This window comes from Phyllostomus hastatus, unplaced genomic scaffold (assembly GCF_019186645.2).
Source record: "Phyllostomus hastatus isolate PE091 unplaced genomic scaffold, TTU_PhHast_1.1 phas_scaffold_93, whole genome shotgun sequence".
Taxonomy (NCBI): Eukaryota; Metazoa; Chordata; class Mammalia; order Chiroptera; family Phyllostomidae; genus Phyllostomus; species Phyllostomus hastatus.
Window position 1 is genome coordinate 31628581 of NW_025334042.1, and position 13875 is coordinate 31642455.

Genomic DNA, 13875 nt, shown 5'->3' on the forward strand with positions numbered 1-13875 from the left:
AGCCACACCAGCCAGGGCTGAAAGTAAGGTTTCAAGTGACTGAAATTTCCTATTAGTCAAGCCTTTTGGGTGTATGATAAAAAGTGGTATCACGTGACACATAAGCAAAGAGAAGATATTAGAAGCAAAAAATTAATAAAGGGAAATTATTTTCTTAATCTATATATTCTTGGGGAGACATTTTTGGACAAAAGAAAATAAGCAAATATAAACTATTAAACTTTTCCAAAAGTCCATAACAAAGCCTATTTTCTGAATGAGTCATTATAACATTTGTAGGAACTCATTGTAAGGAACTGGCTTTGAGACCCAAAACAAGGAATAAAAATAAAATCCTTTTGCCGATGAAAAAGTATAAATTGTAGTGGAACCCAGGAATCTTGATCAGAAATGGACAACTAACAAAAGATCCGTGGGAACGAATATTCTGAAAGAAGTGCTTTTAGTGCATCGGCGATGCATGGCGTTGCCAATACAATTTTCCTTAAGTTTACAGAAATGAGTCACCATCAAGGCCATAAGTAACAGAAGCACCTCACCCACCCCTGCCAGCTCATCACTTTCACAAACTATGACAGCTGCCCACTCAAAGAGGGGGTTATGTGAATATCTCCTAATTTTCTATTCCTTTTTTTCAACCTTCTCAATGCCCACAATATAGTTAAAGCAAATATCCCAGGTTAACAAAAACATACAAGTTGGTCATTTAGTTCCTAAACTTGGAAATGGACATCAGTTCTCAGTGAAAGGGAGCTTAAACTGGGCACCACAGGGACTTCAGAACAAAGGTTGCCATCATTGGCAGCTTCCTCCTTGCTTCCTCCTGAACCCTCCTCTTCCCTTCTTTTCACTGTTTTCATAACCAGTGGCCTGAGTTTACCACTTTCTATAAAAGGACTGTAGAGGGGCCCTAATTAGCACCCTAGTCAGTTCCCTCGTTCTTGCACAGTGGACAGCATCTTTGAATATAACTACTCAAACCCAATTTTTTATTACACTAAGATGTTAAGGGTAACAACAAGCTATGGCTAATCCTCTTAGTTACAAATATTAAAATGGTTTGCCAACATATACAAGTAAGATCCTATTAATCTTTAGTATTACATAAAGACATGCACACATATACACATGTGTATATATATAGACACATTCTATTATATGGCCATGCATTATAGTTCTTTTTAAAAATGGGGTAAAAAAGAAATACAGTTTTGCCTATTTTTACCGAACATTGAAAACTAACAGATTTTTTGCAAATTAATACTATTTATGTAACTGCAAAGTTTAGTGGGTGACTATCACCTAACTAATGAGATATGATACAATGCAGTCAAATGAGTTCCTAGAAAGCAGCAGAGGGCTTGAAGTGGGTATTCCCAAGAAATTTGGTTGCACAGCAAAGGTCAGGAAGCTATACTTTTTTCCATTTCCAGAATCTTTTCTAAAAATACATTTCTCTTCCTCCTTGAAAGTGTTTTTCTTTCCCTTCCTCACTACTTACAGTAGATTATAAAGTTGCCTTTTTATTTAATACTCCAGATAAAAATATAAAAGGAAAGTGTTTCTCCATTAATATAGATCAATAATGAGTATCTTTATGTTCAGAGATGACAAAAACTGGTAATAAGAATAACAAAGTTATGAGAGATAAAAGTACAGGGGTTAAGAGCATTGGTTTAAATCCTGGGACCCCCTCCCCACCACCATGTGAACTTGGACAAATTATTTAATCTTGTCCTGGCTTCTGGCTCCTATTCTGAGCAATGAGTCCTATCTGTGATAATTGAGTTCATGCACATCAAGCACTTAGGACCCTGTCTGACCAACAAAAGAAATGCTCAATAAATAATAGCTATTTATTAGTATTATGACTCTCACGATTTTAATTATAATTAAGAGGGCTGAAGCAATAACTGAGGGTACAGAAGGGACAGCCACATATAGTGTGTGTTGGGATAGAAAAGTGGGGAAGTTGTTAGTCAATGTTTTCAGTCATAGAATCCAGGAATGTTATTTCATAAGCTTTACTATTATTCAGAGGCAGTAACTATTGTGCAATTATATTTTAAAATTTAGGCAAATCTACATTTCAATGCCTCACAATTCTCAAAACACTATCAGTTGAAAGAAGCATCTTTTTCAGAAGTTAAAGTGTGAAAAAGGGTACCTTTCAGATTTTGATGAAATACATTAAAAGATGAAAAACAATACAGTGATATTTTGGGTATCAAATATTCCAGTCTCGTCTTTTTCTCTAAGAGCTGGAAGCTAAAATCTAGCTTCTGATCATCCCTAATTTCTGCCTTTCAGATTGTGTTTCAAGACATGCTCACTAGAGATGGACAGAAGAAGAAAGGAGGACTTTCATTAGGAGTTTTGTCCTTGAAGGCCAAGTCCTAATAGTGAGAAACAACAGGAAAAAAAAGGCTATGAAAGACAAAGACAGCAGAAATGGGAAGTGATAGAGCTGTAAGGTAATGCAAATTCTGCCAATACAAGAAAGCATTTTGGGGTCTGTCAGTGGAGGAGCAACCCAGACCCTACGAAGCCCAATACCTCTCAAGGTAAAACTTCATGGCATCAAAAAGAATGCCAGAATAATATAAACAGTTGAACTAAAAGGGACTTCTACTCCATGAATTCTCAAAGAGAACAAAGTATACTATTCCTACGCCTTTCTTAACATGCCCCCACACAAAATTACTGCATATTCCCAATAGGAGCATATGAATGGTGCAGACACAGAAGGAAAGCTGAGAACCACCAATTTCAGGACATTTAGTTTGCAAGTACAGATTACTGATCAGAAAAGGTTACGGCACAGCCCATAAGTCATTTAGCCTCTCTTTAAGTATTCTCATTTATTAGAAACTCAGGACCGCCGAAGGAATCCAATTTCATTTGCTATCAGAGAATTCTCATGTTGCAGCAAAATGTGCCATGCTACTTTGGGGTTCTTCTGTTTACTCAATATTTATTGAGTCCCTGAGTAGACCTTGAGGAGCAATTGAAAGGATGAGTTGAGTTAGGGACTGGTGGTGCAGGTGGAGTAGAAAAACAGGAAAGAACATCAGTGAAGAAATTGAGGTGGTTGACCCTGGCTGGTGCGGCTCATTTGACTGGAGCATTGTCCTGCAACTGAAAGGATGCAGGTTCAATTCCCAGTCAGGGTATACACCAAGGTTGGGGGTTTGATCCCAGGTCTGTGTGCATATGGGAGGCAACCAATTGATGTTTCTCACTCACATTGATGTTTCTCTCTCTCTTTTCCTCTCTCTCCTCCTCTCTCTCTAAAAAGCAATGAAAAAATGTCCTTGGATGAGGATTAAAAAAATAACATAAAAGTAGCCTATTTAAAAAGAAAGAAAGAAATTGAGGTGGCTGGCGAGAGTGAATGCAGGATTTTTTTTCTATAGGGGTGGAAGACAATAGTCAGGAAAGCCAACAGAGGACTGACCTCAGGTCCTGACCAGGAGCTCTGTGGATCATGGAAAATAATCAGTTGCCACTTGAGTCGACAGGGAACCAGTGTTGAGAAGAGAGGAAACAGAGGAAGAGGGTAGTGATAACTCAGGCTTTAGGGAAGGTTGACATCAAAGTGGGTGGAGCTCAGCACAGGAGGAAAAGACTGAGGAGGCCAGTGGTGAAAGGCACTTTTGGCAGGGGCTAAAGTAGGGAGAGGGCTAAGCAGGAAGCATTTATGAAAGAGGATGGGAAGACAGGTGCCTAGGACATCTTGCACATTGAGCAATAACTTGCACTCAGTAGGTACAACTGTAAACAACCAATCACAATCCAGTAAGACAGCACTCGATTAGAGGTACACATAAAATGCCAAAAGAAATCCAGACTGTGAAGATAGCGCCTGTCACCCTAACAAAAGTCCTGAAAACTTGTTATTATTTGAAAACTTCCCAAGCACTGTTCTAAGCCTTTTAAGAATATTATTTTTTTTTGCCCTGGTCAGGTAGCTCAGTTGATTAGAGTGTTGTGGAAATACATCAAGGTTGTGGGTTCTATCCCTAGTCAGAGCACATACAAGAATCAACAAAGGAATGCATAAGTAAGTGGGGCAACAAATCGATGTTTCCTTCTCTGTCTCTGTCTCTCTCTGTCTCTCTGTCTCTTTCTCTCCCCTCCTCCTCTTTCCTCTTCCTCCTCATCTCCCTCACCCTCCTTTCTCTCTCAAATCAATAAATTTTTAAATGACCACTTAAGAAAAAAGAATATTAATTTTTTATTCTTCTAACAACCCCACAATGTGGGTAATATTTACACTCCTGTTTTATAGATGAGGAAACAGTAAAAAGGAACCCCAAATCACACAGATAATGACTGCAGAAGGATTCAAACCCAGCCAGTCCAACTCCAGAGCCCACACTGTAAGTCATCACAGTGTATTCTCCTCATCTTGATTTCTAGGGCCTAACACAATGCCTAGTTCATAGTAAACTTTCAAATACTTATTGAAGGGTTGAAGGATCCAGAGCTTTAGTGGGATCATAGGAGGAATTGGTTTAGGGATCTGAATGGACCTTGGGGGAGAACACTTTCTAACCTGGTATAGATGTTCAGATTGTGTCAGCAGGATACTGCCCCAGCCAGATGCATAAGCCAGCAGACACTAACTCACCAGTGACCTTGAAGGTCCAAGTCAGCTGTATAGCCTTCCCCAAAATGGGATGTAGCACAGCAAAGCATGACTTCCTTTGAACTGCAGCCACTCTGGTCACTGCTCTTACACCCAACACTGCCTTATATGTCACAGGGTTTATTATATATAATCACACTGATTTATTAATATCACATTCTTCCTCATAGACTGAAAATACTGAAGATCACGGCTGTTGTATTATCTTATATTCCCAATACCAATTATCATATTAAGTTGCCAGTATAATAGCATTAAAGTAGCATATTTTAGGGGAGGAAAAAGTTACATGTTAATCAACTTTCTGCAGAGCAAATTAAAATCACTTTGTTTAAAATTTTTATTTTTCTCTAGAGGGTTTTCAGTAATTACTTTTAACCAAATTTGGCTATAATTTGAAAACTTCCCATAGCTTATACTGTATTACATTTGAAACTATAAGCAACAACCCCTCAGTATTCCTCAGGAGGGACATCTTACAATTTATTTGTTTTTTTCATACTGACTTTTCACCTCTTAAGTGTACTAATTAGCATAAACTTAAAAATACCTCCAAGGTTGATAATACCTCCAAGGAATGTCAGGAGGAAGGGCTTGATTACATCAGAAAAATAAGTTGCCCTTTGGTGCCCTTCTGACATTCACATGTCTTACGCAGGCCCTTGAAGATAGCAGAACAGTATAGATGACCCACAGAAGCCCGGATAGTGGATGAGACCACTAAAGAATATAGGTGGCAGGGAATAATAGAGGCTGGAGAGAAGAGAAGAGAAAAATGGGCTAGCCAGAGGAAGAAACTTGGAGATCCAGTGAAGTAGAATATCAGGCGATCTCAGGTAATCCAGAACCCACCCCCCCCCAAAAAAAAGCTTAAAAAAGAAGCAAATGCTGCTGATAAATTAAGAATAAGGGCTGGAAACAAGCTATCACATAAGTAATAGAGCACTGATCCAGCGATGGGAACGGAGAGCAGCCTAGAAATAAGTGGAGAAGAGGGTAAAGTAGAAACAGCAAGGAAAGTACATCCAGTAGTTTAAGGAAGAACGCTGCTGGGCAGTAGTTCCAGAGAATATCAAAGTTTAAACTCATTTGAAAGTAAGAGAGAGGGAGGAGGAAGTAAAAGGAGGTCAACCAAGCTCACATCAGATACGCCTGTTGGATATAAATAGTGTATCAGAACAAATTAAAGTCTACTTCAAGAGAAACAAGAGCAAGTAGAAAAGACATGTAAAAATGAAATTAAGAATCAATTAGAAATGGGCAAATAGTTTGCCAAAAATGTACACAGGGCCCAGATGATGTGTTAGCTGAGGGATGACCTATATCATTCTTTGCCTTGCACACGCAAATCCTGGGTGCCTGTCCTCGGGACCAAAGGTGGAGTTTACCCGTGTGTGGGAATGCACAGTGGCTTAAAAACTGGGCTGCATTCAGAATCATCTGGGGCACCTGTTAAAAATACAGCTTCTCTAATGCTACTCCTGGAATTTCTGACTCATATCTTGGGTGTGACTGGGGATTTTTAATTAGCAGTCCAAGTAATTCTGAAGCAGCCAGTAGGATGGCATTTGGAAACCAAGCAAGTCATCGGAATTATCTGATACACTTTTTAAAAATACAGATTCATGAGCTCCTGTCCAAACCTAGTGAATCTCACTATGCTCACATCAATAAAATTAAATGCATCATGTTTGAGTCCTTTTTCAATCAACTTTCCAGAGTGCATGTAAAAAAGAATTTCAGTACAACCCCCACAGGATTGAATCCAAGTAACCTGTAAGTCCAGAGTAAGTGACCTTGGACAGACCCCTAATGAATGGCTATTCATTGAAAGACAACCGACTACTCTTTAAACTGCTCTTGGAAGGAAATCCAAATTAAAAAAAAATTCTTCCTGGTTCTTGTTCCTCTAAAGCACTTTCCCATATCAAAGTCCATTTTTAAGCAGCTTCTAACAAACATTAACAATATTGATGTCATCATTGTTTTATTAATAATGTTTTAATAAATTACTTGTTTAGATCACTGTTTGAAATATAATATGCATTCATTCATGTTACAAATAATATCAACCCTAACATTGTTATTGCATTCACTTTGCCTTTCAAAGCTCTGGGACATCTTAAAAACTAGTGTCACAAGTACGTGAGAACTTAAGCCAGAGAGACCAGGTTCAAATCCTGCCTCTAAAACTTAGGCTAAGTGTTCTACATTATAGGTAAGAGTTTCTGAATTCTTCTCTAAATGGTGATAATACCACCTGTCTTGCTGGGTTGTCATAAGAATAAGAATTGTAAGTAAAACACATCTAGTGCTGATTCAGGGCCAGCATTCAATGGATGCTAATTACTCTTATTACTTTTATCCAAATCTCCATCCCAACCCCATCCCAACAAAGGTGAAATTAGTCCTCTAAAAGTGCTCAAGATATTGGAGTATGTGTTGAAAACCCGAGTAATCCAGCCATCGTGAGATCTCTAAAAAAAAAAAATTCTACTTATGGAAAGCTTGCGTGTCATAATAACGTGAAGAGTCCTCCATCACAAAGTGCCCAGATACTCAATAAGTAACAAAAGGTATACTATTAAGTGTCCTGCCCAGATCAGAAGTTAAAGAAGTATCCCAAGGATAAGAGAAAAAGAAAAAAACTATAAACCTAAACCCTACTGGCAAACTCATTTGTGAGCCCACTCCCTCCCAGGAACCTGAGAGTCTAAAAAGGGAAAGGGAGACTTGACCTTAAGCTTTTGGAATGGGAAAGGACTGACCCTGAAACAAGACCCCAGTGTTCCACGCTGAAGGAGCTACACCTTGAATAAATGGAGACCTAGGGAAAACAAAATCTGCATTCCATTGGATCAGACTGATGAGTAAATCTGCAGACCAACACCAAGCCTAAAGTAATTAATGAAGATAATGACAGTGACCTTCCCTGAGCAACCCTGAACTCAAATTTACATCTTCAAATCAGGAAAATGTCTGATTATTAAGAGTCTTTGGAGGTAGAAAAAAATTAAGTATTTTCAACAGAAAGGCATCTTCAGTACACAACCCTTCTGGATTCTCATAACATTAAGGAGTAACGAAGAAAACACACTACCTTGAATAATAGCAGGAAAAAATATTCAATGGATTTTCCTCTACCCCCAAGAGCTTCAGATATTCATACTATAGAAAAGGGAAAGAGGAAGGTACAGAAAAGGTTGAACAAAAAAAAGCACAAAATAAGAAAATTTCAATTCTTATACTATATACTATCTGAAGGATATAATATATAATATCCTATAATATATAATATCCTATACTGTATCATATCTTTCTGAATTTCTTTTTCCATAATGGAATTATGTGCTTTATGTGATGTGCAGTAAAAAGCATTGCCTTTGATGCCAGGCACATTTGAATTTGAATTCTGAATAATCAAGTACCAGTATATGATTTCAAGCAAGTTAGTAAAACTTTCTGTGCCTCAATTTCATCAAATGCAAAATTAGCATAATACTATACTACCTACCTATTAAAATTGTTGTAAAATAAATTCATACACATATGTAATCATGTGTACATCACATAACAGAGGTCTTAGTATTATACAAAACGCACTTAATAAATAGTAGGTATTGCAAATATTTATAGAGCATCTCTTAGGTGCATGCCAGTGGTAGTCCCTGACCCTTTGGGACACAGAGATGGAAAATGATTCCCTGTTAGTACACTATCTGGCATACTTGTTTGGTACCAAACTGTCACCTACATAATTGTACTTACTCTTCCCAACAGTCTTACGAAGTACTGTTATTTCCATTGTCCAGACGAGGAAATTAAGAAATTCATTAAGAGTCTTGGTCCCATTCACACAACTCATAATGAAAATGGGACCAGAACTTGTGTGCTATTTGACCCAAAGCCTGTCTTAATTACCTCACTCCTCTCTTTCCCCCAGATGAGAAGATTCACATCCAACTACATATGGAGGATGCAGTTGGTGGACTTTCTTCTTTTTTCTTTTGACCAAAAAGCAGAGAACTCCAAAAATAGCAGGTTTCACAATCATAGAATATAACACAACACCATTAAACTGAATTCCCTGCTAAGTTCTTGACCTCTCAGTTTTCGTTCCTTCTTTAAGAGGACAAATAATAATTTGATGAATATGCAATGGGCCTACCAGGGGCGTCCAACCTGTGGCCGTATGCAGCCCAGGATGGCTGTGAATGCGGCCCAGCACAAAACCGTAAATTTACTTAAAACATTATGAGATTTTTTTGTGATTACATGTCACAATGTATTTAATGTGTGTCCAAGACAACTCTTCTTCTTCTTCCAGTGTGGCCCAGAGATGCCAAAAGGTTGGGCACCCCGGAATGTTGTGATTTTCATATGTAAATACTTTTCTAGGTATTATAAATTGAAACTTCTTAGGAATTTAAACCTTACTTACTTTTTGATGTGGAGAGGATTCTATTTATATAATGGTAAATAGCTGGATGAAACTTTATAATAGAGTGGCACTTTCTAAAATGTTCTTACCCCACCAAATTGAATAAAGCTTTGGTCATTCAACAGTTTAAGACTACCTGTCGAAATACCTGATTATTCTACAACAGATACTACAGATTATACAATATTATGGTAAAAAGAAACAGCTGTACCCAGGAAGTTACAGTATATTTTTCAACCCTGAAAATACTAGCAGCAAAAATTTGGAGTTTTTGTAAACAATAGTGAGACAATATAACAGACCAAAAAGAGTTATTGCTAGGTTCTCCATTTCATTTTTTTTAAAAGGGGGGTGTTCTGAATAAAAATAGACTACACCCTCTTTTATAAGCACACCTGCCTTGGAGAAATGATTTATAGACTGTCACACTCGACTCACTCCATCCTCCAGGAGGGCACTTTCATCTTCTGCTAACAAAACTAAGCAGGTGATTTTAAGTAAAAGGATGTAAAAACCATGGATTCCATTTCCCTTCAAGTTGATTAAGACATTGGGTACCTCAAACAATTGAAAAATTAATTCAGAAATAACTTCAACACAAAGCAATGCATTTTCACTTTCAAAGAAAGAAAACATTCTTCCTCTTACTTTAGAATGAATCACCTACATCTGGAAGAGATTTCAGAGTGTCTTTCACTGATGTCTTCATTTTGCAGACGAGGAAATTGAGACCTGAAGCACTGTAATTCAGTTACTTGTTTACATTTTTTCTCACATCACTATTTCTGGCTTTATCTATTGTGGCTATAAATTCATCACAATTGTAAGTCATCATCATATTTTTCTGCCCTATGACTATTACAGCTTCAGAACAAGGACTAGACAGAAAAATTTTAAATTTCCAATGCTGATCACTTTCAAATCATCACAACAGCTTTACTAACTCAGAACAAAATGAGTGAAAACGAATTAAAGGTTTTATTATTATTATTATTTCTGCTGTTTAAATAAAGGTTTGCCTCATAACTGGTCTACATCAAGACATCTCTGGTTACGGCATGATGGGAGCACAAAAAAGGAGCAAGGGGATGGTAAAGAAAAGTTTTACAAATCAAGAAAAGTATCTCTAGTGTGTTCTACGTAGTTTCAAGTTCACCTTGGGAGAAAGGAATGCCTTTGAAGAGCTAAGGAGATGTGGGCTCGAAAAGATCATCTTGAGGACTTCTTCCAATACTAAGATTTGCTGAGAATTCAGAACTCAAAATACCACATTACTAAAACCCGAATTTGCCAATACAAAAACACCAATAAAAATTAAACTTATTAATATTAGGAACATTTTTCCTTGTAAGTGACTTGCATCTTTTCACCAGGTGGGAGTCAAGGGCTTTTTTTTTTTCTCTCTTCAAAAGGGAAACCCGATCACTCGGGATACTGGGGACAGCTGGTCCTAGGTCACTGAAGAGCTAGGCTGCGACCAGGATGAACATCAGTCTCCCCCACTCACTAGTCCTCCACGAGGATTTGCCGAAAGCAAAAATTTAGCGAAGAAACTTAAACTTCAGTAATTAGAAAATGGGTGTTACATCCAAACTTTTATTTTAAGAGTGATGCCTTTACTTCCGGAAGTCGCTAATAACTGACCTGCAGGGTAAGCTCAGCCCTAGGCGTGTTCCTGCCCAAGCAAGGTCCTTTGGGGGAAGGGACAAAACTGATAAGAGGTAGGTGGCCAGGCGCAGTCCTCTGGGAAAGCCTCCCCGGCCGGCTCCCTTTGCAGCCCGCAGACCCGTCGCACCTACAGAGCACCCCGCGCGTCCCTCCCCTGAGCCACCCCTCTGCTCACCCCTTCCCTCCGAAGCACTTACCTGGGGCGTCCGCGGATGGCTGGACCCTGAAGGTGTCCGTTTCGGCCCGTCCCAGGTGCAGGTGAGACGAGGGCCTGCTCCAGGGCCTAGGGGTCCCAGGCAGCAGGTAGGAGGGGTTGGACTTCCTCCGGATCGCCACCCGCCTAAAGTCGTAGCCGCCCTTGCTGTTGACGGTGCCGGGTTCGGGTTCGCTTGCGGCTCCGCGCTCTCTCCCGCCCTGGGCTGGACGCGAGTGAGCGCTCGGCGGGGTCCTCACAGGCAACCCGAACCGCGGGGCTGTCGCCTGCATGCCCACGCTAGGCGCGACTCCAGAGGGGTGACTCCGGCGGCTCCTGGGCAGGTGCTTCTCGTCCCCGCCTGCCGGGCCGTGCAGTTTGGCACCCGGTGTCCGCGGCTCCCAGACTCACCTGACGCAGCTACTGCAGCAACCGGCCCGGGACTGCCTCCACACCCTCCTTTCCCGAACCAAACGGCCAGGGGGCGGGACTGGGAGAGCGCAGGGCTAAGGGTGTCAGCGCAGCTACAGCGGCCGCCGCCTACTCTTCGGCTGGGAAAGGCGCCAAGGACTGGCTGTGCCTAGTGGAGCGCCGGGGCGCGGCCCCGCAGCCGGTTCGCCACTGGCGGCCCCGCCCCGCCGCGCCCCGCCGCCCCGCGCTCGCTCATTGGCTGAGAGGAACCGCGCGGCGCTCACCTGCGGCCGCACACCTGGAGCGCTAAGAATGTCACTGGATTTGGGAGTAATAAAATAATTACAGCTTCTCTGGACTCTGCCCAATGGCTTGTCCTCACAGACCCACCTATCAAAGGTCTACCTTGGGTCTCAAGCTGCTGAACTGAGCCCTTGACAAGAATCTTACTTCCTTCGCAGAGCTAAGCACTGAGTTGAGCACCGGTAATATTTCAGATAAGGCAACCAAAATGCAGAAGCGACAACAGGTCACATAGCAGTTGCAGATGCGCTGCAATGCTTACCCAGTCTCCGCACCAAGGTCAGTCCTTGTCTTACCGAATCAAATCATCTCACCAAGAGCACCAGGCCAGAGAGCGTGGTGTGTGTGTGTGTGTGTGTGTGTGTGTGTGTGTGTGTGTAAGTAAGTAAAAGGGAAGAGGTTCCGTTAACAAACCAGAAAAGTGTCCAACCCTCCACACCACGCACTTTCAGGACTATATTAGTTAATGCACTTCACAATCCTTTGTTGTCGTCGTTTTAATTTTTTTCAATCCTTGCCTGAGGACATGCTTGTTGGTGTCAGAGACAGAGGAAGAGAGAAACATTGATAGATCACCTCCCTTGCGCACCCTAATCAAAATTGAACCCACAACCTAGGTATGTGCCCTGACAGGAGTCAAACCTGAAACCCTCTGATGTACCAGGCGACGCTCCAACCAACCGAGCCACCCGGCCACAGCTAGAGTTCTTCTAATTTGTCAAGTAATTTTAATACCAGTGAAATACCAACTGGAAGAAAATAACGTTTTCCACTGTTTTGCTGACCTGCATTTTAAAATTCACGACTCTTTCTAATGACGAAGAGGCTGTGCCTGTTCCAGAACCACAGCGCTAGGAGGGGCAGAGCAGCAGTCCAAACAAGCACCTAAGCTCAAGCAGAAAGAGTTCCCCAGACCTCACGTCCACCTTGAAAGCCACCCCACATTTCTTCAAATGGTCATGCACCCACGAAACATCTCCTCCAGCTCCCTGAAGTGGGTAGCCCATCAGCCAATCCTCCTCAAGAAACTTCTCAGAGGGCAGTTCGACAGTGGCAGTCTCCCTGGCTGCTGTTCCAATAAATAAACCCCTGAGGAGATGGAACTACCACCCCAATATTTAATCCAAAGTTTCAAACTAAGTTAAAAGGAGCTTTAACCCCCTGCAGATTTATTGTCCCTGTATCACTGCATTGCATCTAATTATAGTTTCTCTCTGTGTGTAACTGTGGTGTTATCTATTGTGCCATATAAATGGAAATGATTTAAACAAGTAGTTTCAAATATAACTTAATATTGAAAGGGGTTTAATCTCATATACATAAGTTAACTATACAATTTAAATACAAAATTTTAATATAATTTATTTGCTTCAATAAAAGGGTTCTGTTGTAATCACTGATACTGAATTAACAACCTAGCTTACAGTAACCTATTTTTCAGAGAAGAGATGCTGGCAATCTTCTCTTTTAGAGAACTGGTTACTAGTGAGGCTTAAAAGTAATCCTCTTCCCTACTCCCCAAGGACTCTTCCAGTAGGTGTTTGCTTTCTGCAGAGAACTGCTGTAAACACAACTGTATAGGGCAAAGTGTATTTTACCACAAGTTTTGGGGGCAGCAGTTTAGTATTTCCTTATTTGCGTATTTTGTTTACATTATACACATTTCTATTTCTTTCTTGGTTCAAGTTGTTTGCATTTGCCTAATAATGTATTAGTTCACATCACTAGATGTATTTTCAGATGGAATTTTTTATAATATGTACATCACCTGACATTACCTCTATCAACGTTACTGCTGTTTATTACTTTCTGATAGAAACAATTTCTAAGGGACTTTGCATTTCATGATGGCTTGCAGCATTAAATAAATGGGTCAACAGAATGTTATTTGATCTCAAGTTATCTTAGAGTAGAACAAAGCATTGAATATAATCTTGTACAATCTTAAAATATTATTTTATCCATTTATGTAGCCCATAGGAAGTTTGCCACCAACTCATTAATGCATATTAAATGGGAACTGTGCTACAACACAGAGATGCATGCAACACACTGGTGTTTCTACACCAGAGCTCTGTGGCCAATACAATGCTGAGTGCTGACCAAATCCTGCATCGTTTTCCTTGGGCACACAAGGAGACTCATTTAAACCTTCCCTGGTGGTTAGGTGAGCAGAGGTGATATGTATCACCTCCAGACCTGGATTCT

At 40.4% G+C, this 13875-nt stretch overlaps 1 protein-coding gene across 3 annotated transcripts in view; it reads right to left on the bottom strand.

Annotated features, from left to right (window-relative positions):
• Window positions 1–11582, bottom strand: part of FGD4 (FYVE, RhoGEF and PH domain containing 4) — a 214072-nt gene extending 202490 nt beyond the window's left edge. For 2 of the 3 annotated variants that reach the window (XM_045828988.1, XM_045828991.1), the window contains exon 1: window positions 10958–11582. In XM_045828988.1, coding sequence (XP_045684944.1) covers window positions 10958–11246 — 289 coding nt within the window. In that variant the 5' untranslated portion in view covers window positions 11247–11582. The remainder of the gene's footprint in view (window positions 1–10957) is intronic. The other variant, XM_045828990.1, reaches the window with a different exon arrangement.
• Between the last annotated feature and the right edge of the window lie 2293 nt (window positions 11583–13875).